At 43.2% G+C, this 27,293-nt stretch overlaps 1 protein-coding gene and 1 long non-coding RNA gene across 3 annotated transcripts in view; one reads left to right on the top strand and one right to left on the bottom strand.

The window, feature by feature from the left end:
• Window positions 1–13,906: 13,906 nt before the first annotated feature.
• On the bottom strand, window positions 13,907–18,289 carry NXPH3 (neurexophilin 3). Of its 2 annotated transcripts, XM_006023310.2 has the most exons (3): window positions 18,147–18,289; window positions 17,898–17,990; window positions 13,907–16,531 (listed from the first exon to the last, which is right to left on the bottom strand). In XM_006023310.2, the coding sequence occupies exons 2-3, from the start codon at window positions 17,952–17,954 to the stop codon at window positions 15,803–15,805; spliced, it is 786 nt and encodes a 261-aa protein (XP_006023372.1). In that variant the 5' UTR covers window positions 17,955–17,990; window positions 18,147–18,289; the 3' UTR covers window positions 13,907–15,802. The 2 variants fall into 2 exon arrangements, with proteins under 2 accessions (XP_006023372.1, XP_006023371.1); XM_006023309.2 differs by having other exon boundaries at window positions 17,898–18,289.
• Window positions 18,290–21,270: 2,981 nt separating this feature from the next.
• Window positions 21,271–27,293, top strand: part of LOC106722180 — a 66,026-nt gene continuing 60,003 nt past the window's right edge. Inside the window, exon 1 of the long non-coding RNA XR_001358006.1 lies at window positions 21,271–21,373. This is a non-coding gene — a long non-coding RNA (uncharacterized LOC106722180). The remainder of the gene's footprint in view (window positions 21,374–27,293) is intronic.

Genomic DNA, 27,293 nt, shown 5'->3' with positions numbered 1-27,293 from the left:
TCCCAACTCATTGTCTGCCCTTGGGCAAGTCACTGCACTTCATTATGCTTCATATCCCTATGTATAAAATGGGAATAATGGTACACTGTAACATGTTTTGAGATCTGTGGTTGAAATATCCATAAATGTCATTGATTATAATAATTTCCTAATGGTCTTGTAATGCTGTTTTTTCTCAATGGCTTCTCCCTATTTCTAATACTGCTCAATGTGGTGACATTACCTAAGCCAGATCCTACTGAATTTTTTAAAAAAACCAAAACCCCACCTCGCACATCTGATCTCCAATATGATATGGCAGATGGTAAAATCTGAATTAGGCAGAAGCAGTCTCTTATCTGTGGACTGTAAACAAAGCTGAACTGCAGAATTTTCTTTAATGAGCTAAATTTATTTCTAGGTGCTGAAGCCTCAAATGACAAGGAAAAAAGGGGCATTTAACATGCAGTAAATTTCTAAATAACTTCTCCCTTCATTTCAGCACCCCAGAAATAGTTCCCTTCAGCTCCAGGGCTGCTGTAGCTCCCTAAAATACATCATTCTCTGAGATCATAAATATTGCTGTTGCTGTTATGGCATAGAGCTAGCCTACAGGACACAAGGTAAGTGGCATCTTTTATTATATTGGCATGACATTTCTTTTAATGTTATATGACTAGTGATAGCATGGTTCTTCAAAACTAATTCTGTATAATAAATGCCACTTACCCAAGACCTGTGAGCCAGCAGTGCTCTTCATTAACGCTAGAATGGCAGTTCTGATTATGCAGAATGTGAGATTCTAGAGCGTCAGCATAGCAGGAGTTTGATAGGGGCAGTGCCTGGGAAATGAAACAGTACTGTTTAGTAAAATCTGTAGCTGTTTAGGCTTGCCTTTTTGCTATCTCTTTTCCTCTAACGTTGGGCTCAACAACTTCTACTTGGCATAGCACTGCCCAACAATGTTCATTATGCTTAAGAAAGCCATGTTAACCTGAGATCAGCCAGAAGGCAGGGTCGATTTATACCTTGTAAACTAAAGCAGAGATGCATAAACTTTCTTAAGCAGCAGCTTACATCATCTGATGCTATGAAGGGACTGCAGGAAGCAGAACTTCTAAATGGAAAGCAGTGATTAGAATACTAAGGGCCAGGAAGGGGCACTTCAGGGAGAGGCAAGTTGAGTAGGAGAGAGGAAAACAAAGCAGTTAACCCATTGAGAGACATGGGGGTAATAAAAGCCAATCCAGGTAATGGGATAAGAATCTGTAGTCTTGTTTTATACCATACTTAACATACTCCAGCCTTTGGATCATTTTCTGTTCTGCAGCTTCCCATTCACATTGCTTTTTAAAGTTCTGTTGTCTGAGAATTGCTACTCTGAGGTCAGTGATGGAATGTACAGGGAAGTTAAAGCATTCTGCCACATGCATGTGCATCTTTCTGGAATGAATGTCAGATCAGTGTTCATTCTTTCATGTTAGAGATCCACATCTGTCCAATGTAGACAGCAGAGGGGCATTTTGAGTAGGTGATAACGTATACGATGTTGGTAGAGAAGCATGTGAATGAACCGTGGATGTTACAATCCATGTTATTTTGTGCATTGATGATGTCCCCACTGATGAGGGGACACAGCTGGCACTTGAGTCTGGGACAGGGTCTGGTGCTTTGGTGAGAATATGAGTTAGGTAGTCTGTTGCTGGAGAGGTGCTGTTTGAGGTTGGAAGCTGTTGTAAACCAGGACAGGTTTGTCCCAATGGTTGTCATTTCCCAGAAAAGAAAATGATATTGTCCTATATAAAACCCTGCTATTATCATCCAGACAAGATCATTCCTCCCAAGTTTTCTCTAAGCAAAATTGTCCCATATATTAACAACTGAGTATTTTTAGGATGTTGGTGTTACAGGATACTTAATACTTAAACCTCTAGCATGTACATAAAAAGTTTGAGTTTTAAAATTGGAGGTTGAAGAAAGGATGTGGATGCTAGATTAGACAGTGATTGGAAGAAGCAGAATAGCGTAGGGAATCGATAGTATTTTATTGAGTGTAATACCAGTACTCAGTAATCATTCTATTTAAACTGGAAGTTCTGTTTCAGTTTTTCAGTGGCAATCAAAAGTGGTTGCCATCTGTTGGGTGCTCAGAAGTTTCTCTGAAATGATTTGTGAAGCATAGGTGCCCAAGTGTGTTAATGCAAGATTAGCTAAGGTGTAAATTTAACAGACTGTGGCCTACTCCACAGTAATGGCCCATGTGCTCTTTCACCCAGTAATAATTGTGAGGTAGCTTAGTCTTCATTGAAACTTGCTGAAGGATAGCTTTTTCCCACTTTCCTGGGAGGGTAAGTACCTTACAATTACCACAGAGTAAGACTGCATGGTTTCAAGTGAGCAGCTTTTTCTCTAGAGGTGTGAAAACCCCTGTTGTGATGCTTACTAGACATGAGTTTAACACGTGACCTTGGGTCAGCCCTGCATGCAAGGTAAAACGTTTCTCATGATGGTACTTTCATCCTATCCTAATGCTTATGAATATTATATGGGTGTTTCATCTTCAAAGCCCTTTAGAAGCATTAGTCTTCCCAATATGTCTGGAAAGCAAGCTATCATTTTTTAATTTTTTTTAAAGACAAAAAAAGAATGGGGAAGGTGAGCTAGAAATTGCTTGCTTGAACTTGCAGTACCAGTAGAGCTAGGATTAGAATGGGAGTATGCTTACTTAAAAGTCCTTTGCTGAGTTGGCTAGCTCAGACGGCCAACCTTAGGCCCTGAGTTTGTTCCCAATCATTCTTGGTATATAGGGGGTGATCAGGAAAATGTACAGAACCATCTGTACACAAAGTTTAGTTATTTTTAGAGGAAAAATATGAGTGGTAGAAAGAAGCCATAGTACAACATTTGATTGCTTATTATTGACAAGGGTGTGATATCATTGATAGCTGTTTAAAAAACCCTCCACTCATGTCCTGTGTTTTTAAAATCCTATTATAATAGGTAATTAAAGTATACTAATTAAATTAAGATCCCATCTGTCTGAGTTCAGCAAGCCAGCAAGTCCCTTAATTAAGATATCATGTTTGCTGTAATGAAGGCTGGAAGCAGAAGGCTGGCTACCAAAGGTATAAGCAAATAATCTCTCTCCATGGAGAGACCACCAGAGCACCTGTGGACTATGGAGATAGAACAAAGAATCTGCAAGGTAAGCAATACTTACTTACAGAATGGTAACAAATGGCAGACTAGTTTAAACCTGTTTTGGTCCTGCAAATTGGCCTTTATTGCAGTTGAATGCAAGTTTTTGATAGGTGCTCACTGGTAGGTGGCTTTAAAGGAAGCTAGCACAGATTGTACCTCAAGTTAACTTCTAAGACATCAGTGGTGATCTCGACATGAGCCCATTGTCATGGTAGGATGGTGTCAGAGATTTAAGCAGAGAAAATTAGCCACTCATTCTCCCCTCCCCGCATTTTCAAGCTTTCCTTTAGCGGAAAGCTAAGAACACTAGCAAACCCTTAGATTAATACCCTGGGCTGTTTTATTTGATGCTGCTTGTACTCCTGCTTTTAGCTATTAGTCCCATACCTCTAAAAGGAGTCTATTGAGAAGCCTTTTCCCAATAGCATAACTAGGGCATGGCAAGCAATGCCCCAGCCGAGGCAACCAATTTAGATGGGGTTCCAGAACCGCAGCCCCTAGAGAGCTTGTGCTGCAAGGGCTGCTATAGCTGGCATGCAGGGAGATGGTCCCAAAGCCACAATAGCCTGAGTCCATGTCACTGTGATTGCAGCAGGACTGGCCAGAGCATGGTGAGACAGTGCCATAGCTGGTAAGACTGCTTTCCCCCCAACCTCACCTCCAGTTCTGCCCAGGGCACTAAAATAGCTAGCTGTGCCTCTGCCCGTTCCTGACATGTTATGCTGTCCTTTGGGGGAGACATAAAACTTGACAGTCTGGTGCTAAAGATTTCGTATCTAGATTTTTATACTAGGCTCATCATCATGGTATTGGAATAAAACACTTCCAGAGGGATGTAGAGTGTTAACCTTGTCCTGATTAAATTCCAATATTAGCCAAATATAATTACCCCTCTAATTCTTTCTACAGTTTTGGATGGATGCAATATTCTTCATTTATTGATCCTAAAAATATATTGTGATATTTATGTAGCTTATTCATACTGGTACTTTGTTGGATTTCAGACACTGCTGCATTTAGTGGTACATGAAAATTTATACTTTAAATGTGTGTTCTTTGTACAGAGGTTTGGTCTGTTATATTTAGGATGAAAGGCCATATGTATAGGAAGATGTATCCAATAAGAGATTGCTGCTGCCTGAAGTGTAGCCCATGGGCTGTTTTGTAGCTTAAGTGATGTTATAATTAAAACTCAGTGGCCAAGTATATGTTGCACTGTGTAAAAGCCCTGTGAAATTTTTCAGCACTCTAAGGCTTTAGTGCTTTTTCCCTCTGACCTCCAGTTTTATTTCCCTTTGTGTAGAGGAAGAATATTGATCAGTGTTTTCTGTTTGGAGATGAATCAGCCTTGATGAAGGAAGTACTGTATAAACTGGAATAGGAGTAACCTGTGGCCCCTTGGCACCATTGAATCAGTAGATAGCTCTCCAATAAGAGCAAATTTCATTTGGGAATGGACACATGTACATTTGGAGTGGTTTCAAGAAGGCAGCAGCTGCTGTATTCTAATTGTTACATGTGGACAGGCTGGGAATGACACAAATATAGCAAAACTGCTCCAACTTTTAACACTGCTTCATCCAATGTAAAATTGGAACGGTTTTGCTACATTTGTATCCTTCCCAGTTTATCCAGGCATAACAATTGGAATCAAACAACTGCTGCCCTTCTGAAATGTTCCCCTTCTGAAGTGGCGCCAAATTCACATGTGTCCGTGCCCTTTAAGAATAGCCCATGGACTTCTGCTGGCCTTCAGAAAAAGGAATGGGGGGGGAATCCACAGAGGATTTTTCTCTTTCAAAAGTGATTGGCACAGGGTCAAAACAGCCAAAGAATCATTTGGCTGGAACAGGGTCATAAGGGAGCGCATATGCCCTTGAAGGTGAGGTGTTTTTAGTAGACTGAGAGAGAGAATTTTTTCCTTCTGGGAATATTTCCCAGTGAGAAGGATAGATAAAAGAGGCCACTTTTTGATGCAGTTGAAAGCAAAGAGACATCTGCCATAGATCAGAAAAACTTGGCAGGTGGAAAACACACTAGTCCTCCCTTCCCTATTTGCCTTTATCCTGTATGTGGTACATCTCTATTCCCTGCATGTTGTAGCCGCCATGCTGACATGGACTTCTAGCTTGGCAGAAAACTACAGTGACAACAAACCAATCTGCTGTCATAGATCACCTTTTTTTGACAAGATGCATTGACTTTCCATCTCCCACCCTGGTGAAAGACTGTAGTCATTTTCCAGTCTCCCACCAAACTACTGCACAAATGTTCATATGCTTCAGGAGCTGAAGGAATTCTCCTGCTCAAGAGCACATACAAGTAGAACTGAATTATTTAGCATATTTTTTTAGTGCAAGCAGGTGTGCAGTATGAAACGGTTCAGGTTTAGAATCCTCTGCAGAGAAGTTAGTGCCCATAGGGATTTGAAAGAGTTGGACAAGTTTTCCATTCCTGCCCTTGTCTTGACTCCTCTGACAGCCTTTTCTTTTCAATTCTCTTTTCTTAGTATTTTTTCTTATAGACTCACCTTCTCTATTTGCTTCTGATGTTTCACCTGCTGACGCATCTCTTTCTGAAGCTGTTGTAACGATCTGTTGAGCCCTGACACCATGCTTGACACTCTGTACAAACATATAAGACTATGTGGTCCTTGTCCCGGGGGTTTTACAATTTAATTCAGATACAGACAGTGCAGTTCAAATGCAGTCCTGTACTCTAGATGCTAGTTCAACTGGAAACAGAGCACATTTTCTAGTGAGACTTGATGAAAGGTTTGGCAGGAGAACTGGTTGATTTTTTTATGTTTGCTTTGTTATGTTTTGTTTTGTTTTGTTAAAGGAGAGTTTAAAAAAAAGAGGACATTCGTATATATGAAGGAGGGAGGCACTTCCAAAGGTGAGGTGGCTTGCAGAAACCCTTTTTTTTTCCTCTCTCTCCCCCCCCCGCCCCCTCCAAGCCTGACACTCACCCACCAGCACACAGTTGTGTTTGAACAAGTAACATGATTGAAGCAGCAACTGGCACGCACAGCCAAAGAATATTTTATCTCTGTTAGAGAGGCAAGAAATTTGTGGGTGACTGTCTTTTATTGGACCAACCAACAGGTACAATAAATGATTTACCCACAAAAATCCTTGCCTCTTTCACATTTCCTGGACCAGCATAGCTACAACATCACTCCAATGCTACCTAACTACCCCTTTTTGCAATGTAATGCAGAGAAGAGACCTAAGAGCCGACTAATCTGGATGCCAGTCAAACCAGTAGAGACATTCTGGATCGTTTTGGAGCTTTGAAGATCCTCTGGATAAATCTCATTTCCAATTGTTAAAACCTAATCCTTGGCGTTGTTGTGTGTGTGTCTTTCTTTTTTCTTTGATCTGTCCAGCCCACATATGTCACACAACTTACTTGCAGCCTTGTTAGAAAAAGCATGCATCAGGTTGGCTGCTGTCTTCTGAATTTGCTTCCAGCAACAGTACTTAAATGGGAAAATAATATGAGAGGTTACTCTCCAGTAGAGCTGTGCAAAATTTCGCTGGCAGTTTTGTTTTGACATTGTTTCAACTCATTTTGTGCTCAAAACAGCAAAATCGAAACGAAACAGAGAGCTATGAAACAGCCTCGAAACAAAACGAAGCAAGTTGAAACGTTTCGAGTTTCGAAGCTCAAGCTGGGCTTGCCAGCAGGGAAACAGAAACTAAAGTAAGGAGAGGGAGGGAGAAGATGGGGGAAGGACTGCTCTCATTATTGACTGTGTAGCTGGCCAGTGAGTCTCATCCTTTGCTGAGGTCCCTTCCAATACCAGTGCTCTGGGGGAGGGGTGGAAAAACTGCATAAAAGGCAGCATTGTTTGAACTGCCCTGCTTTCTGCCTTGGTGTCAGTTTAATGAGGGCGCACCTTAACACACAGTGTCACCCACCCATGTCATGAGTTTTGCCCATCAGCAGCTAGAGGTGCAGGGCCCCAGAACCCAGGCTCCCCCTGCACCTAACTCCTTGACAGCTGGCAGACTTCATGGCCACAGCAGGGCCTAGCAGGCTTGCAGTTTGCACCACCCTGTGCCCCAAGACAGACACAGTCTGACAAGCACCCATGTCACGAGTTTTGCCTGTCAGCAGCTAGAGGTGCAGGGCCCCAGAAACCCCGCACCTGTCTCCTTGAAAGCTGGCAGGCTTTGTGGCTTCAGCAGGGGCTACCATCCCTGCAGTTTTGACCCCACTGTGGCTTTACACATACACATGACATGAGTTTTTTGCTTTCAAGATTTTGAGGTCCAGTTTCCCTGAAACCCCTGCACCCATCTCCTTGAAACTTGGCAGGCTTCATGCCCTCAGAAGGGGCTACCATTCCTGCAAGATTCATCCAAATCAGGCCAGAAAAGACAAAGTTATAGGCTGCTTCAAGCTTCCCATTATAGCCTATGGGCAAAACATCAAGATATCATCGAAACAGTGAAACTGTTTAAATGAAACAGAACAGCAGTTTCAAATCGAAACGCATTTGGAAACGAAATGCTGTTCCGTCTAAATGTTGAAATGCAAGTCGAAATGTAACAGTGCTGTTTCATACAGCCCCACTCTCCATCCCACTCCGTCAGTTTTACCGCATGCATTTATAATGTTCTTGTAAGAAAGCAAGGGGAAACCATGCTGCAATTCTACTAGTAACAGCTGTAATTATTAATAAAAGAGCACTCCCAATATTTTAGTACTGTTTAAGCCAGTGCAAATGGTGACCAAAAGAAGAACCCTGGGACATGCTTCTGAGCATCTCCTCCCCTGATGTCTTTGGGGAGGAGTAGCCAGGAAACAAAGACTTGGTTACCAGATGGGTGCTGTGTGTGGTCTGGGAATCCATCATGCAAAAAGTAAATCCTTCCTTCTCATCAGGAAGTTCTAAGCTTCATTTCACAGAACAGCATGTACAAGCTGAGATCCCTGATGGGAATAGAATGCCCAGTCCCTCTGGCACTTGGCTAGATGCCATCATGCCACCATGAAACAGCAAACACTGTGTTTCCTTAACCCTCAACTTTCATCCCTGCTATTGAAGAAATCTGCTTTGTTTCTGCAATGTCCCATCTTTCAGGTAAGTGCACATGTGGGGGGTTTTTGTGACGCAGTGGTAGAGGTTGTTCCTTCCCTCCTGATTCTGCCCAGCCCGAATGCCCTTTGCACATAAGGAAATCCCAGAGATGGAACGATTATTTTCATAAAGTGGCATTACATGTTACATCTTCTTTCTTAGTAAATAGTGCACTTAGCCATTAATTGTAAAGAGAACAGTCTGAGACCTGCTGCTGTTGGAGTGCGTTTAAAGCAGGGAAAGACAGTGAAGCACTGGTGCTTGCAAGAAAGCAGCTGCTGCTGTGCTCTGTGGGGGAAGCAGTCATAGTTGGGGCGCAGAATTTGGCATAATTGGTGAACAAACGCAGTTGTGTTTAAATCAAACACACTACATTCAACATGCAACACATTTTGGGTCTGATGTGTGTAAAAAAATAAGCTACAATATTTGGAATCTCATTATATAATTTTCCCTCACATCTCCTTCCCATATGAGGGTCTTCAAGTGCCTTGCAAACACTGAGTTATACTACAGCCCTAGTACACCTGCATTTACACCCATTTAAATAGATGGAGGTAAACCCAAAGGCAAAGTAACAGTATAACTTGGTCAGGATCATTTGGGAAGCCTGTAGTGCAATTGGGAAGAAAGGCTAAGAATTTTGATTTTTGAACAACTCAGTGGCACTGTCCTTAAGAACAAAACTTTTACCTTAAAAGACCTTGTTTTGCCTTGATAGTGCATTGTGTGCAGTCTGTGAAAAGGAAGGCTGTTGCTCTGCTAAAGTTGGTGCATATGAGGAGTGGAAAACTACTATTGAGAGCAGAAAAAAGACTCCCAAGTTGATGCAGAAGAAAATAATTTTGCTAAAGCAGTGATCCTGAACCAAGGTGTCATGAGACCCTATTAGGGGGCATGTGGGGTATGGCTCAATATTAGCACTGTTAGATGTGCAAGCACATGACACCGACACATGATTCACAAGATGAACCCAGATTTCAAATAGGAATCCATAATGTTAATTCTGGAATCAGTTGTGGCTTTTCTGAGTTCTTTGCAACAGTAGAATTCCACCATTAGTTTAAATTTTCTGTAGTCAAAAAATGAGTGTAAGTGAAGAGCTAACACTTTTTCGAGGGGCACTTCAAAAACCAAGTGTGGTTGTGTGGGTAGCATGCTGGCTGGGTATCAAGATACTGCGGTTCTTTTTTTCAATCTTGCCGCTAATCTGCTGTGTGACCCTGGGCAATGCGCTACTACTTCTCCCATCCTAACCGTTGCCTATTTAAACTGCAAGCAGTTTATGGCAGTGGTTCTTGTGTGTGGGGGAGGAGGTCAACACAATGAAGCCTTGATTTTTGCTGGGGTTGTTGGGCACTACTGTAGTAACTACATGCAGGAAACTTGATCAGGGATAATTTATGTCCAGACTAATAAACATGTAGACTAGAAACTGTCAGAGACTTAAAGGAAGAGAAGAAAAGAACACAAGACTCCTCCATGGACATTGACTTGGGTGAAGGAAGCCACGGTGTTGGAAGATAAATGCCTCTCTTTATAAGGGGATTGAACTTCTATTTAAATATTGCATTTGTTACTTCATACATTGGATTTGTTAATAAATACACTTAAAAAAGATATGTAGACTCATTTTACCAGAAGAACAAGTTATATAAATGCATTCAGAGAGATCTACACCTTTTAAAATAAAAGGAAGGATGTTTTGTAAGTGCACAGTTAACTTAATGGACTTAATCATACAACTTAATCGCCTCAGTGAAGTCCCCTGGCAGATGTTACGCTTAAGACATAATTAACCAGTTAATCATGTCTTTAATAGTAACCTGGTCACACATTCATGCAATTAAGGATGTGATAAAGCAGGGAATAAGCTACACAATTATTATACAAAATGTATAATAATTTTGTGGCTGGTTCCCATCACACCTTAAATTGAACCTGTGCCCAGTGTGCTCCTGCACCTAGGAGTGCCTATCACCTGATCCGTGCTGCCAGCCTCAAGAGGACAATTGAGCCTTGAAAGGTTCTGGTGTGCTCCCAAGGCAGGGACAGTGATCAGCTGGCTGGCACTTGCAGCCATGGGTGTATGGGGAACCTGAATTAGAACTTGCCAGTGTAGGCAGAGCCCAGTCTCCCCCCTGCCCTGTCAATGATCCCAGTCTCCCCCTGACCTGTCAATAGGGCATGGTTGGGATCTGACTCCTGATCTCATAATTGTGCCTCCTACCATGCACATGTGGCTTGGCAGGAGACACGATTATTGGAATTGGGATCAGATCTCATCGTGCCTTTAATTGAATGTTTGTCAGTGACCATAGAGAATGTACATGTACAGCCATGGGTAGATCTAGAATTCTGAAGAAGGGGGTGCAGATGGTGAGTTGCATCATTGCATATAAAATGATACATTTTTCTCTAGTTAAAGAGAAACTAGAAGCTTTACTGTATGGTAGGGGCATAGGGCTATGTTGTTCAATTGAAGATTGAAGCAACAACAAATATAACTTTATTGGAATGAAGTAAAAACAATCTGCAAGGCTGTGAAGTGGGAACATCATTACCAGGAGCAGCTAACATTGCAGAAGAAAGGTTAGCTTGATTAGTGGAACATCAAGACCATTAAAAAGGGAGGGTCATTAACACCTGTGGAATGCAGAGTTCAGAAGGGATCAAGCAGATTACAATGAGCCATGAAATCAACTGACTCCCCCAGCACTACCTTACTAGAAATACTGCTACCACTGCCAGGGAGTTTGTTTTAAATTTTGGATGGACCAGGAATCAGAGTGGGGTGCAAGTGCTCCCTCTCCCCCTCATGGCCTCTGTATATGGCCATAGTCCTTGTGAACTAAAGGACTGCTGAATCTTTTAGCCATTTGGTTGACTACAAAATTGTCCTTCCATTATTTTTATAGAGTACCACTAAGGAACCAACTTGGAGGATCCCCACCTCCAATGAACTGTGCCAATACATACTAAAAGGACAGTGCCCCTAACTTACAATGGGCAGTCATTACAGGGGCCGTATTAGATTTTCTCGAATAAATATGAATAATAATTAGCAAAACCCTTTAGCTACTTAGGACTTTAAAAAGTTTAATGTTACACAAGCATAGCCCCTTCTTTAGGTCTAGCAATTGGTGTAGTTCAGCTGCACAAATTTTGAATTTTAGTGCATGGAAAAACCTTATTTTCTGGAGTGGAAAAAGTGCTTCTGTCCTTAAGCTGCTTTGAGTTTCTACCAAACTGTCCTCACACTTAAACCAAAAAATCCTACCTTATGCTGACAGTCTATGGGAACTTTACACTCTGTCATTTTCCCCACCAGAAATACCCAAATGAAGTGTTGCAAATGCTTAGAAGTCGTGAATTGTACCCCCTCTACAAAAAGTCAGATTAGTTTAAAAATCATTAGACTTTTAAACATAAATTTGGGCAGCTCCTTTGAATGTTGGTGTCAGAGTCTTTTCAGGGCGTGTGTTCAAACTGTTCTTTGCAACCATGAGGGTACTGTTATCTTTTTCCTTTTTTAACTGAAAGCTAAGATTCTCATAGAATCAAATTACTGCAGCAGCCAGGGCTGAGAGAGAAGATATTGTAAAACTTCTGATAAATATCTTAAAAATTGGCAACTCTTTTAACTTTAGTGTTATAAAAAGACATTGTCATGTTAATTGTAATGCTTGTGGCAATAAACTTTGTTACTTATTAATTTGTAACAAAGCTGTTTATTCATAAACTTCCATCTCATTCAAAATCTGAATGTCTGGCTGTAATATTTTGAGAATGTTGATATCATACGAAAGGTTTCACTAAAACTGTCTTGCAATACTCTACTTGAGGTTTCAAGATATTCTATATCTTCTTTAGGGGTTGGAGTCTGCCATCCTCATGCTAAGAAGCATCTTTGTGACCAGTCCCACTGAAATCAATTAGACTGCTAAAGGGGTAAAGTACTACCGGTATATACAGTTGAGGCGGACAAATAATTCTTTTAATGCTACAAGTGTTCTGTTGCTGCTGTTTTTTGGATATGATCTGTGGAATAAGCTGACTTGAGAGAAAAAGGAAGAAGCTAAGTGCACTTGACCAGATGACAACAACAAAGGGGAGAGAATCATTTGGGTATAGGATCTGAACAACCAGTGAAGGAGATCAGTTTGGAGTCTACTTTTAGGCTGTTACTCTGAGAAATAATTAGGAGAAAAGGGATTAAATTAACAAATAATCATTTAGACTGGCTATGAAGAGAGGGGAAATAGCCTGACTATAAGACCTGTTGCCTTACAAGGGGAATTGTGAAAGCCAGCTGAAACTGGACAGAATGAAAGCAATGACAGGGGAATAGATCAGAGGACTGGATGTTGATGATGATCTCCATCTCAAATTTCTGATTCCATCTAATTGCTTTTACTTGGAGACAGGTGTTGCTTTTGAATTCCATAACTAAATTTGACTTGTTTCCCAGTAGTTTTTTGTTTGTTTTTTTTGGGGGGGTGGGCGGGTGTTCTTGACTTTCTTTTTTGCTGCTTCTGGGTTACACAGATTGGCTGGTTTTGTTTTCCCCTGGAGACCCCATAGCATGGGCAGCTGTAAAAGTTATGTTAACAGTAAAACATTCACAGAGGCTGGGTTTCTGAATGTGCAAAAGCATGGGTTAGCGATGCAGAGCTTTGAGTATCATTAAATTTAAATTAGAATTTTTTTTGTGGGGAAGGGAGAAAATTTATTAATGAACTAGGGAGAAAATTCACGGATACTTACTGGTACAGTTCATCATCGTGGCAACTAGCAGTTGCAATCAAGGCTGTTTTCTTCCTTGGACATAAACATCAGCTGGCACTGAATTGCGTTATTCTAGATGGTAGTATTCTGTGTTTTATAAACTGAGATTGGATAGTCCCTTACAAAAACGTCCTGTAAATAGTCTTATGATTTTTTTTTAATTCCCCTTGCTGTATGTCCTGCATTTCACATTGCTTTCCACTGTTAATAATAATTGAAATTTGCTTCCTCTACATGTATTTACATCAGAGTTCCAATCACAAGAGTTGAACTCGTCTAGTCAGGAAGTAGAAACAATATTGTGTAGTTATCTCCCTTATATAACTTAGTTTGTATCGTAAGCCCAAGAGTAAATAATTGCAAAACAGAGCTAAATAAATTCAGAATAAACCTCAATCTATTCTTAGAAACTTTGGTGAACAGATGGTGAAATTTTGTTGAATAAATTTGTTACAAAGGATCATGAACAGATCTAGTTGTAACAAAGCGGGGCGAGCCAGGTAGATAATGGAACCTGTATTTAGCTTACATCTTTTCTATTGTTTGCCCTTTAGCTTAGTGAAATTCTCTCTTCGAAGTGTCTTATGTTGCTTGGCTAGTTAGAATCCTCTCCTTCCAATCGACAATAATGGACAGTGCTGGTCTCCTAGTAACCACTGGCCTGCCATATCACTTTCTAAATGCTGTTTCCTTTATAGCCTAGTTGTTTGTTCATCTGGCTCTTAAAATTGCCATTTAATTCTCCAAATGAACAACTTCTTACGGTTTTGCTTTTATTTTTGTTTGGTTGTGGTGGGAGAAAAGTGTTTAACGTATTTCTTTTTAAAGGAAGCTGAAACCTTGGGGGTGAGGGCAAGGGGTGGGGGATAATCCTTGTTCAACATGAACTGAGAGATCTTTTCAAAACACTGAACTTGTCTAAACAAAAACCCCAATGTACCCGATTACAAAACCTGCCTTAAGTGTCATTTAATTTTAATGCATAACTAACCTACATATGAGTATTGCTTAGAACTTGGATGGGATGAAGTCTTGTAACCCAACACAATGCTGGGCAGCTGTGAAATCTTCAAGAAGTAAAGATAGGCTTCTGGGGGTGAGGACAAGTTTTACCTCTTTAAAAGAATGACTGAGTGCATGGGCAGACAAAGTAAGAGCCTGTTCTAACATACATGAAAAGAAAGATATCTGAGGTTAGGAATGCTAAATTCGTAATTCAAAATGCACCCCTCTGCAGAGAAACAGCAACCCACCTGGCTTTAAAGTTCGGCAGTTCAAGTCCCAGTCTTCATAAAAAAGTAGATCTGTGGCTTAAATTATAGTGTGAGTGAGTGTAGCTGAAGAATCTGAATAGAACAGAGTAGGCATGTTGTAGGGTTGAGAGGGCATGAATTTTGTACCTTATTTGTTATCTACCAAGGTTGTTTTTTTCTTTAACCAGAGAAAAGACATTGCAGAGATGAGGTTTTTTTTAATTAAAAAAAAAAAAAAAACCACCCAAAAAAAACCCCCAACCACCTGACTTTCCTTCATAGCACTGGGGAAACTTTATTCTCCATTTCAAGGACAGCTTTTTTTTTTTTTTTTTAAAGTAAAATTTAAATAATACAGTCAGAGCTTTACTTTATACACACACATACACGCGCACGCCCCCTTTTCACCAAAGAAATACAGAAACTACAGAGTATTTTGGGCTAAGAAGAAGAAATGGACCTGAATGCTGAGTAGAAAAAGATCAGCTACAGAGAGAGGAATGAACAGGAAGAATGGGGGATACTGACATGACAGAGAGCAGAAGGTACAGGACGCATATGGGAGGGAGAGAACAGGAGTGATAAGGGGTATAGTTGTGAAATGAAGGGAAGGCATGAATCATATACTGCGTCAGCATATTTGACAGATTTGACCAGAGTTTCTTTATCTGTAAATCCATAGTTCTGAGATTCAGCAAAATCTCCAGATGCTCAGAGTGGCCGAGAGTCCCTGAAAACCTTGTGGTGAGAAGAGCTGTTATTTCACCTTGACTTGACAACATCAATAACAATCTAATATCCCTTTTCCCTTTGCTGCCCACTGAGTCAGAGGACCCTCCAACATGTTTGCATTTCTGAGCCCTTAATGCTTAGTCTCTGGACATACCTGCACCCAAATCTGTATTAGACATGTGAGACCCCATACTCAACTCCAGCTCATACTTCTGTAGAGTATATTGATTATTGGCCAATGATGTCTTACAGCCATCTTTAATGAACTATTACAAGTCCCCTGCACTTTGTCCATTAATATCCTTATCTTCATAGAGATCTCTTGCTCTTGATCTGGGCCACAGTGTTTTCTTTTTTCCTCTTCCTTGTCTGTCAACATACTTCTCTTGACCTCTTTACCCAATATCCAGACTTCCGTTTCGTGACAATATGACCTAGATCCAGGCAAGTATTCTTGTACTGAGAAACCTGAATCCCAGTTGTGTTCCATGTTCTATTTATCTGTAGCCTAGATCCGGGCTCTGTCCCCATATGTTAGTCTCTAAAGACCATGGATCTGGGTCAGGTTTAGAAATGCCAGTACCCTCAATCTATGACTCCTTTCCCTAACACTCAGGCTTTTAGGGAGAATAGGTACTCTTCCTTCTGTTTGCATCAGAACTCTGGTTTCTAGAGAACCCTGTACTCCAATTCTGCTTGCAAAACATTCCCCACAGAACAATAGTCTCTGGGCCATCCCTGAGATGGAAAAAGTTTATCATCCAGAGGGGTAATAAGGTACATCACTATGGTAGTTATAGTCAGGACACACCTTCTGCACTAGCCTGTAGTCTATGCTGTAAAAGGTGATGTAGATGCAGATGACCTTGAAGGGCTTAGAGCAGACCCAGGAGACATGACTCTGGGTGTGCTCATAGTAGCAAGTTTTGGAAGGGTCATAGGTACAGAGTGTGGTTTTCTTGGCACGATCCACTTTTTCATATTCCACTCGGCAGTTGAAGACCTTGGATTCTTTGGCCTCGATGAAGATCTGCTGCTCAAGGTCAAATTCCACTGCTTTGGTTGGAGGGACAAGGCTGACGGAGATATTTCCCTGCCCAGTGGAGTTGTGCCGGAAGAAGACATTGACTGTGCCATTGCCATGATCAACAACTTTCCCAGTAATCAAGAGGTTTAGCTTCACTGTCTTGATATTGGAATAAAAATCACCCCAGCCAAAAATTTTCTTAAACTTGCCTGTATTTGTCACAGAGTCCCTGCGTCCTCTAGCATGTGGATCCCAGTCTAGCTCAGATACATTGTCCAGCATTTCCCAGAATTTCTGTGAACTTGAGACCAGCTCCAGGAGAGTAGAGTTCTGAAATAAGGCTTGAGCTAATTGGGGCAGCTCTTGCCGAAGTCCCTTCTTCTGCACTTGGGATCTGTCTTGAGCATCAGGTTCACCTTGTTCTGAATCCTCCCCTAGATCATCTTGGCCACAGATCACCTGAAGAGAACAATGGGAGAGAATGAGAGGTAGATTCCTTCTCCTTCTACCCATTCTTACTCTCCACTGCCTTTCTACTTCTCTAGAGATGTCATCACTTGTCCCATCTTTTCCTCTTTCTCATTCTTTTCCTTTCCACTCGTACACCTTTCTTTTCTCTCAATCTTCTCTTCATGCTTGGAATCGCCTTCCACAAAACCCATTCTCTCTCTCGCTTGCTCCTTCCCCTCTCTACCATCCTCCTTTCATTCTGCACTGAACTACTGGTTTTCCCTAGGGGGAGACTGGGAGTTCCTATGCCTTCATTAATAGTGCAGTCCAGTCCTTGCACCTTTTGGAAATGTCAGGTGAACTGCTTGGGGTAGAGCAACTCCTACCGCAGGGACCTCTATTCAAAGGTTAAGAAAGTGGGGAAGCAGAAGGAAGAAGGGGATTGTAGGGGTCAACTGGAAGTATCTCTAATGACGGAACATAAGCTGCAATAAAAATACTAGCCTCAGGGCCTTGCCCCCATGCTGAGGGATGACCTAACATTACTCACTGACCAGCCCCTACCTGCTCACTTTTCTGTGCTGGAGCCACTATGGTGGGGCACAGGGATAGATGGAAGAGGGGACAGCTGTGCCAAGTGATGGCAGAAGCAAATGCCCAGCCCTTGCGCAGCAAGACCCATACCTCCGCCAGGGCTGGTGCCCCTTGCCGCCGCCGCCTCTGCTGCGAGATCTGCCTGCAGTTCTGAGACAGGGTCCCTGTGGCCCCCTGGCACTGGGGGCACAGGCACTAGCTCACACCTGCCTTGGGGACTGTGTGGCATGGGGGTGAAAGGGCAGGCGAGGGCTGTGCAGCCACGGGGGGCACAGCGGGCTTGGAGAACAGCTGGAGGGGGTCCCCTCACCCTGGGGTGGGGGGGAGCAGTATTTCCGTGGTGATTTCGGACCTTCTCCATTTGCTTGGCTTTAAAGGCTCGCTGGGCACAGGGGGATCCCGGCCAAGGTCAGTTCAGCCGCAGCCCTCCCTGATCCCCTCCCTCCTCGGCTTGCTCCGGCTAGGGGCCACCTCCCGCGGCCGCTTGCAGCTGGGGGGAGCCCGGGGGCATTTGCCGGGCGATCGGAGCGGGGGAGAGGAGTCCTCTAAGCCCCAAGACTTGAGCGGGAGCTGTGTCCTCCTCCCTCCTTCGCTCCCGGCAGTCCTCTCCCTGCCACCGCACAGCTGCAACATCCCAGAAGTTTGGGGCGGCTCTTTTATTTATTGGGGGGGGACGGGACGATTCTTAAGGGATCATCGGTGCACTTTAAACCAGCCGCCCTCCTCTCGCCTCCCCACCCCGCCGGGCCCGGGTTCTGGCTCCGGCCCGCCGGTCACTCACCAGCAGATGGATGCTTCCCTGGATGAGGAAGACGAAGCAGCACCGAGTCAGCTGCATCTTCAGCCGGTGCCTCTCTTCCTTCCCCCTCGGTGCCTGCAATAGGGGGGAGGGAGGGCTGGGGAAAGGGGCTCGGTCCTCTTATAATCTGGGCTCCCGGCTCCTACGACCCCCCCATCCCTGGATCCGCCTGGCAACTCCCATTCAGATGTGCGGCTGGCCGGCTGCACCCGCCCCTTCCCCGGCTTTCACCTGCTGCTGCCGTGGGCTCGCTCCCTCCGCGCCCCTTTGGAGGAGACTCGAGGAAACTCTCTGCCCCTGTCCCTTCCCCTCGCCCCGTTAGCTCCCTCCCCCTGGCAGGTACCGTGATCTGAGCAGCACCTCCAGGCTTAACCCTCTCCTGCCTTGCAGGGCTCTCCCCACCACCAGCCTGGCCCGGGGAGCAGGGCTCTTCGCCGGCTTTGGGCTCTCCGGGAAGTCTGCGGAGAAAGCTTCCCAGATGTGATGGGAGATCAGAGACTCATCAGTGCCTCACACTTCTGGAGGACTGTAGGGGTCAGCGGGAAGGAGAATCGGGGAAAGTCTCAGTGCACAGAAGCAAAAGATTGCCTTCCTCCACCTGGCAAGGGAGAAGGAGTGGCAAGGGGAGAGGACCCTCATTTGGGGAAGGCAAATCCCAACTGACTGATTTTTATCAGGACTTACAGCCAGCATGGTCCTATTTTTTGTAGTGGCTTTTTTTCCCCTCTATCCTATTTAGCCTTTACAAGGCACCAGCCTGAGAAACTTGTCTCCTGGGCTCTTTTGTCTCCTGGGTTTTACTTATGCAGAGTGAGCATTTCATTTCTCCAGACCTTGCTTTATTTTGATGTTACATTAACCCAGAATTAAAAGTAGCTACTTAATACTGTATACAGCCTATCCATGTTTTTGTTTTTGTTTTTTTTTTAAGAAACAGACCTCCTTAATTGCTCTTGATCAACAAAGAGATGATTGTGAGAGTTAGATAAGCTAGTTCCTTGACTGTTATTTGTTGGAATACCTCAGATCGCTATGGTAGAGGCTGGTATCATTTCCATTTTGCAGATAGAGAAGCAGAGAGTAGTGAAGTAACTTGCCCGTATAGGTCAGTGGCAGAACTCATGTCCTGAGTGCTCTATCCAGGAGACTGCTCCGCATCCCTAAAACACTGCCAAAGATCAATAATCCCACTGGAGTTCTCTCCTTTTTTTGTACTCCCATTAATTTCCCAGTGCTCATGAACCAGGTAAAAAAGTCAGACCTTGCAGTCCTGTAGTTTAGCAAACTACTGTACAGATCAGGGAAAGGAACAAATTCCAAAGACACGGAGCACTAACGAAGAACACCTTGCAAACAGCCCCATCTTCCTAACAAAGAGACTCTAACCACATCTATGCCTTTGCCTTTGCCTACATCTGTGTGGTCTGATATGAGCACAGAAGCAGTCTCTCTAATAGGTAGGTCCTTGGCTGCTTGGGTTGGTATGCAACCTAAAGGATAAAGATGTGAAGTGTTTGGCTGATGCCGAGAGGCCACTCCTGCTGTAGCATGCACTTGTATACCTTTGTGGGGGTTTTCTAAAATGAAAATAAGGAAAATGCTCTTCCCTCTTGCTGCCTAGGAAGTTGCATTGGGGATTTAATTTCCCTGTTGCCAGTGTTTATCATAGTGATGACTTGTCATAGCAGTTTTGTCCCTGGTGTTACAGCTTTGTGCCATTTGTACACACTAAACATTGGGATCTATTTGGAGAGAAAAGGGAGGGAGATCCCCAAAGGAGGGGGAAGATTTGAGAGAGAGGATCCAAGCAGATAGAACCCGGAAAAGTGGCATTAGAACAAGGATGAGTCTCAGGCTGGGAGGAAGCTTAAGTGTGGCGAAAATTGTAAAGCTGCAGAACATTCATCCAAGAAAAAGTAGAAGTGCCAGTCCTTGGGCTGTTTAAAACAAAACTTAACACAACTGGGGGAAATACAAGGCAGGAAATGATTTTGTCACAGCCCTGGAAGAGTAGAGTGGACACTCTAATGGTCTGCATGTCTTTACATACCATGATTCTTGAAAAAGAGCTGAACAGAATTTCTGAATGTTTGCATCTTTTATCCTGCATTTTACGTTGCTGTAAGATCCCATACCTCCTGCATAGTCTTTCAGATTAATCTACCCACTAAAACTCAAGGGAAAGTATGAGTCTGACATGCTGTTTCTTCATCTGACCTCTTTGGTTTATTAGTTCTGGACTGTTAATGTCCTTGAGAAAAGAGACTGACTTCAGCTGTGAGCTGAGGCGAAGCTGAGTTTAATACAGCCAAAGAATAGGAGGACTCAGATAAAAGTGGCTTCCAGCCACCTTTTGGGCTTCATAGGGATTTTGTAGGAAGCTGGAGTGGCAAAAACAGAGCAAGTCTAGGAGTGTTCTAATTTAGCTGTGGCTCCCTACGGAGCCACCCTGCCTTCCAATATGGCCTATGTCTTGGTATGCCTGATCCAACCCTTGCCTGTTTTAGCTGTGCTATTGGACCTGAACCTATATGAGGGTGGGGGCTGCAAAGGAGAGCAGCTTGGAGCCTTCTACCAGCAAATCTCCCTGAATGCAGAGAATGTACTTTGAAGGTCCCAGTTAAGCGCTGAGTCACCATACTGGGGCCATGCTGGAAGCTGGAAAACAATCTGAGCTTGCTCATATCTCTGTGCAGTATTGAGCAAGCAACTGGAGCTTGATCAATTAAAAATAGAATCCTGGAGGGTAATATTCTGTGCCAGCTGACTTGGACAGAAGCCCTTTGAACACTGGCAAATATGCTCCCAGAGTTGTAAAATTTAATTGGATTGGATTTGAGTAGAGCAGTAACAAAAATACCAGTCACCACTTTTAGCAAATCTAACTAACCTTTCCACCTGCTGCTCTTTCCCCTGTGAGACTCCCAGGAGTGACAATGCAGAAGGCTTTGGAAAGGTCCCCTGGTGAATAGGAAGAGCTGGTGCAATGTTACATCACGAATCATTTCACCTGTTGTGTTTGGAGAGCTGCAGCACGGAGGCCTTAAGCTTCACAGAAATGATGGTTGCGTAGATCACAGTTAATTGGTGCTATGGTGTTTGCTTCAACCTGTTTATCTGATTCAGATCTGCAGCACCACCTGCTGAGTGGTCCAGAGATTTTCTGGGATTAATTCTGCTTGATTCCTCTAGTGATTAGTAATTCTGGGTGCAAATTTTCTTGCCTCGTTTCTACAGAAAGATAACTCTTCCCTTTTCCTCCTGGATGCATTTAGCCTTATAGGGCCTTTACCTCCATCACAGAAGATATGTTCAGGATGGATACAACTGTAGAAGCTAAAGATGGAGAATCTGTGTTACAAAGGGCAGCACAATCTATGGCTGGGATGCTGGACTGGAACTTGAGAGCTCTGGGTTCTCTTCTAAAGCTCTGCTGTTGACTTTTGGTATGGCCTTGGGTAAGTCGCTTCTAATCTGTGTATCTCTTTCTCCGTCTGGCATATCTGTTTTGCCTGGTTCTCTCTTCAGGGCATGAAATATCATTTATGTGTTTGTACAGTGCCAAGGTGCAGTGTCCCAAATGCTGTTGGAACTAATATAAATCATCATCATCACCATTACCACCTAGTCCATGTCACTGGGGACAATGCATGTTTACAGTTGCTAGTATTTTGGTAGAGCGCAAGATAGATGTGCACCTTATAGACTAATGAAATCAGAGCTGTATAGCATATGCTTTTGTAAGTCCACTGCTTATGAAAATGTATGCTATATGTCTCTAATTTAGTTAGTGTATAAGGTGCAATTTAGTTAGTCTATAAGGTTAGTTAGTGTATAAGGTACTAATTTAGTTAGTCTGTAAGGTACCCTACTTCCTCCCTGACTTCAGACTAATATGGCTAACTACCTCTCTCTAGTATTTTGGGTAGTCTGCCTTTACATGTCCCAAGTGACTGGATCTTTCTAATGGGATATTGTTGTGTCATGTAGACTACCTTCTCTTAAGGCCTGGGCTGTTGGATATTGGCCAAATGATTAATGTTGACTTGGTTTAGAATAGGAAGAACTTCAGGTTTTCCTGTTGTCTGCTGGAAATGCCACTTTCTCATAGATAACACACATTTTTTCCACCAAAACCAGCTGCTGAAAATGTTAATGTGCATTATATATGAGAAATATGGTAAGAACAATTTCTGCCAATTGGGAGTTAAAGTAAAACCTGCACTGCACTTGCAGGAAGCAGAACAGTGAGCAACTGCACATATTATATTCTGTGCCATGTTGTACGTGAGAAAATATGGTCCTTCTATGCTGTTGCAACATCATGGTTATGCTTAGTGACCAGGAAGGGGTCATAGCAACAGCACAAGTTCTGGGAAACAAAAGAGGACTTAAGAGGTATTGTGGCAGACAACAGTGGCAGGTTGATGACAATATTTCAGAGTCATCAGATGTTAAAAAAGGGTTTTTTATTATTGTGTTGACTGTTGCAGTCCTCCAGCTGTGGGTTTTCTTTTCTGGGTTTTTACTGCCCTCTAGTGGATACATTTTGCTGGGAAATTTGAACTCCGCTTTGGTTAAGTGTTGTAAGAGACTGGCCATCACCTTAGTCCTCATGAAGAATAGACGGGAAAACTAGCCTGTTTATAGACAAAGACAACCTACAAGTCTGTTGGAGTTTTAAATAAAAAAAGAGAAATGAATCCAAAGATTGATGCTCTTCTTCAGCTTTACTTTGATTCATAGCTTTTAATTTAGGAAATATTTGTAATGAGGTGGTATGAATCCTAGCAAAATTTTTAAAAAATGGAGGGATATCAGAAAAAAAGTTGGTAAAATGAATTGTAACTAGGAAATATGCAGCTGCTCTGTTTAAGGAAATAATCTAAATTGCAAGCATGTGATAGGAGAGAGAACAGTTATGATGCTGAAAACAACTTAGGGACAAGAGTAGAGAGGAAATTAGATATGATTTTTCAGTTAGTTATGGCAGTTTCCTCTCTCTTTATCCTCTGTAGAATATTAATAATATAAGGAAACCACAGATGCAGTTGGCTTCCAAATATCCATGGTTATTTAACTCTATATGAACATGCATGGCCTACCTAGCTACATCTGCACCCTGCTTTTAAAATGTGGTGGTTTCTGTGGTAGGAGATACTGGAGGGCACCTATAGATGGCCTTCTATCAGGGTATCTGAAGCAAAGCATTATTCTGTGCAAGAGGCCAGTGTGAGTTTGGTTTGCATACATGGAAGAATAATTAGTAGTAAATTCTCTGTTTATTTAATACTGCAGCAACCACATGTAAAATATAGTCTTCAGTCCAGGCAACTTAAATACTACAGTCATAAAGATAAGACTGAGAAAGTTCAGCGTAAGGCAACAAGATGCTTCTTTGGTTGGAAGGGCTAATTCATTAGAGGCATAAAACCATAGAAAATGGGACTGGGAGAGCTCTTGAGAGACCATTAATCCATTCCCTTGTCCTAAGGTGGGATTAACTGTCCCAAAACCATCCCTAGCAGATGTTTTGCCTGACCTGCTCTTAAAGGCCACCAGTGACAGAGTTTTCTAGTATCTATCTACAAAGGGAAGACTAAAAGAGTTAAATAACTATGGGAAGGGATGATGAGGGTTAGGCCCTGGGGCTTTACAGCATTGAAACTGTGGAGGAAAGAGGAGAGTCATTTAGGGTAGGGGTTCAAAGGGAAGCAGTAGCATTGCCTAGCTCTTGTGTAGCCCTTTTTTCCTTCCATGGACCTCAAAGTGCTTTTCCAAGGGCAGTGACACCACAACCATTTGAGTCTGTGGGCCAGATGAGTGGCACAGAGCTGGTCTGAGGGCTGGGTTGGGCTCCACATGCCAGGATTGAGCCCTGCACTACCGCTGCATGCCAGGATTAGGCCTTGGGGACCTGCACGGCCCCACCTGGCCCCACATGCTGGGGTTGGGGCCTGAAACCCCATGCCATCCCCTCATGCGAATTGGAGCTCTGTGCCACCTATACCTGGCCCTGTGCACTGGGATCAGGCCCTGAAGCCCTAGTTGTCTGACTTAATGTGCTGGAATCAGGCCCTGCACTGCCCTGACCCAGCTCTGTGTACAGGGATCAGGGGGTCGGAGCCCTGCAGCACCCCCATTTACTGTGATCAGGCCCCCTGTACTGGGATCAGGGCCCTGCACTGCCCCTGCCTGATCCCATAAAATCAGAACCTGGAGCTCTGTATTGCCCTTGCATGTCCGGATTGGGGCCTGGAGCCCCTCAACCAGCACATGCTGGAACTGGGGCCCTGTGCTGTCCCTGCCTGGCCCCCATTCACTGGAATCAGACCCATGGGGAGTCCCATGTGCTGTATGACCTGGTGCTTGGGGCTGGATCTGGCTTGTGGGCTGGGGGTTGAGCACCCCTGCCTTAGGAGGTCAGCATAACCAACTCCATCTTACAGAAGGGGAAACTGAGGTATGGAGAGAAGTGATTTGCCTGGGGTTACTCAGCTGGTCAGCAAAAGAGAACTCAGGTTTCCTGATTCCTTTTTTTTTTTTTGCCTATCCAAATAGGCCATTCTCCTATCTAAACTAACAAAATAGAAAGCAGATAAAATGAAGAGGGGAAATGATGCTGTGTGTAAAGAAAAGGGAAGGTAATGCTGATAGTGAGATTTCTCAGGCATAGGAATCGTTTCTTGGGCAGTGACAAAAAATCCTGTCATCTGAAACTTTAAGACAATCTGTGTAATTGTAGGGAAGAAGTCACTGTTAGGTTTACAAACATGATTTACATGATAAACCCAGAGGAGTCCATTATGTCAAAAATATTCTGACCTGTTGTAGTCTTTCTGAGCTTTTTGGAACAGAAGAATTGCTCTATAATTTTTCTGTAGTCAAAAATTGGTGAAAACTAAGGACTGGAATTTTCTAGGGTGACTTACGCCTAATGAAGAGTGCTCTGAGTCTAATGAGATTGAGAACTACTGAGCTACAGAGTAGATTCCACCCTGGATTTTCTATTCTGTAACACATACTAAATCTGAATATTTTCTTGTGTGATGTATACATTAGCCACTGAATAACTGGAGTTAATCTTTTTGTCTGTCTGTGGTAATGGTCTGGAAGGAAAATCACTATAGTTTTGAGCTCTAAAAGCATAAACTTGTACATAACCAGTCAGACAGACAGAGCGATTTCCTCCAGTCGAGTGGTTCAACTTAAAGGAATAAAAATATGAAGGATGGGGGACAGGGTGCTGCTGAGAGACAAAGGTAGGCTGAGTAGGTCAATAGAGACAAGGCAATTCACTCCCATAGGGGTTATAAAAGCTAGCCCAAATAATGAGATAAGAATTTGTAGTTTCTGTTGAGACCTTGATATTTTAATTCTCTTCTAGTTAGTACCCCTAAATAGGACTCTGCTATTCCATTCATAGCATCTGACAAAGTTGTCATATGCAAAAGCGTATGACTCTCTGAGCCAGTTAGTGTTCAAGGTGCCCTCCTGACCTGCTTTCTGCCTCCTGCCATGGCAGGGGGGCGGACTAGATGATCTGCCCAGGTCCCTTCCGACCCTAGAAACTATGAAACTATGAAACTCTGCAGAGGCCATAGGGCCAGGAGAGGTGGGTTGGGTACTTTCTCTGCTACTTCTAACTTCTATGATTTCTGTAGAGAAATCTAAGCATTGCGGGGCCGGGGGGGAGAGGAGGGTTGGCACAGCAGGGTGCTGAGAGCTCACACTTGTGAGTTCTGATCCTATGAGTAGCTTCCACATATTGACACTAAGAAATGTTTTAAAAGTGATAGAACATAGTTAAAAATAATGAGGTCTTAGAGTATTTTTTTATCAGTAAATATCAAAGCACTTCACCAAACAGGGAAATATCATTATATTCCTACTTGACCTAGTAGTAGGGATACAGAGAGGAAGAAACTTGGACAAAGTTACCCTGAAAGCCCATGGCAAAATCAGGAAAATAACCCAAAGTTTCTGGAAGCTCAGAACATAGAACTATGCTATTTTAGATATTTTAATACATAGAACCTGAATGGGTTCTAGCCCTACCTAAGAGTTATAGGGTGTGTTTGCACGCACATGACCTTGCATGCCCTGAGGAGTTTGCATGTGTTGATGTATTTCCCTTTCTCATTCTAGGCTCCAGTGGCAGGCTGAAGGGAGTTTCCAAAAAACCCTTGTCTAATTTCACTGCCAGATTGAAGGGAGGTTTGGGGCTGGTTGCCTGTTCTCTAGCAGCAGTCAACCCTTCTTTGGGTACAGCTAAATCATACCAGCTCACTATGATTTGTATCAGTGGGGATCATAAAAAAAAATCTCTGAAGAGCAATTTCGCGGGGAGGAGGTTGGAATGTACCAGATTACACTGAATGTCAGGCCTCTAGAAAAACGGGGCCCCTGGGAAGGCGCTTTCAGTCTCCCTCTGCAAGGCTTTCATCCTCTGTTTCATATTGCACAGCTCAAGCCCTGCGTGCTGTTCTCTATATTCTCCAGGGCATTTTCCTTTTCCCTGATAAAGGAGGTTAAACATTTCCAAAACGTGATCCTTAGCAGAGGTCTGTTTGCTCCCTCTTTGACTGGAGTTAAGAAAAATGTGTTTGGATTTTAAACTGGAAAATCAGTTGAACACTTCCTCTCTGCCTCCCCTCTCACCTTTGCAGGGCATATGTTATGTACCTGTGGGGTGTTTTCATCAGGTTAATGGGGTGGGCATATATGGGGGGTGACCTATTGCTGGGGCCTTATGCTATTCCTGGGAACAAATTGTCACATGGCTCAGATGCTGCCCTATACAACAAGCTGGGACAATGCCTCCATGACCACCCATAAGCAGCATTATTCCCATTAAAAGTAATGCTGGCTTAATGCTACTTTGACTCACGGCTTTCAGTATAGCAACACCTGGTGCAAGTCAGTTCAGAAGCCCTTGGCTTTCAGTGGGGAATGGGCTTGTCTTGCTTGTGACTGTAGAGGGCAGCAGGGAGCTGCTTTCTGAGGGTGGGGGAACTGGCTGCTTTCTCAGTGGACCTTATTGCTGATGGAGATGGAGTGGAAAAGATAGAGGAGAGGATACTGGTTTTTTTTTTATTGTTGCATATGTGGTGTGCTTCTTGGTGTACCCAGTTTTTGTGGGGGAAGGTAAAGATGTTGGCTAAACTGTTTCAAACGCATGGTACTGTCTGTTGCCCTGATCATGTGCAACTAATTAAAGGCCCCCACAGCACATTTTGGAAGAAAATAGATGTTGATCTTGGTCTCTTGGCCAAATTCCAGCATGGGTAACTACATTCCATTTACCTGATTTTCCCCTGCAGCTTCAGCTAGATACGATGCTGATCAGCTGTCTAGAATGGCTAGGCACTATTACAA

This window comes from Alligator sinensis, unplaced genomic scaffold (assembly GCF_000455745.1).
Source record: "Alligator sinensis unplaced genomic scaffold, ASM45574v1 scaffold520_1, whole genome shotgun sequence".
NCBI classification, from domain to species: Eukaryota; Metazoa; Chordata; order Crocodylia; family Alligatoridae; genus Alligator; species Alligator sinensis.
The sequence above is the reverse complement of the archived record's forward strand: the minus strand, read 5'-3'. Positions and strand labels throughout refer to the sequence as shown.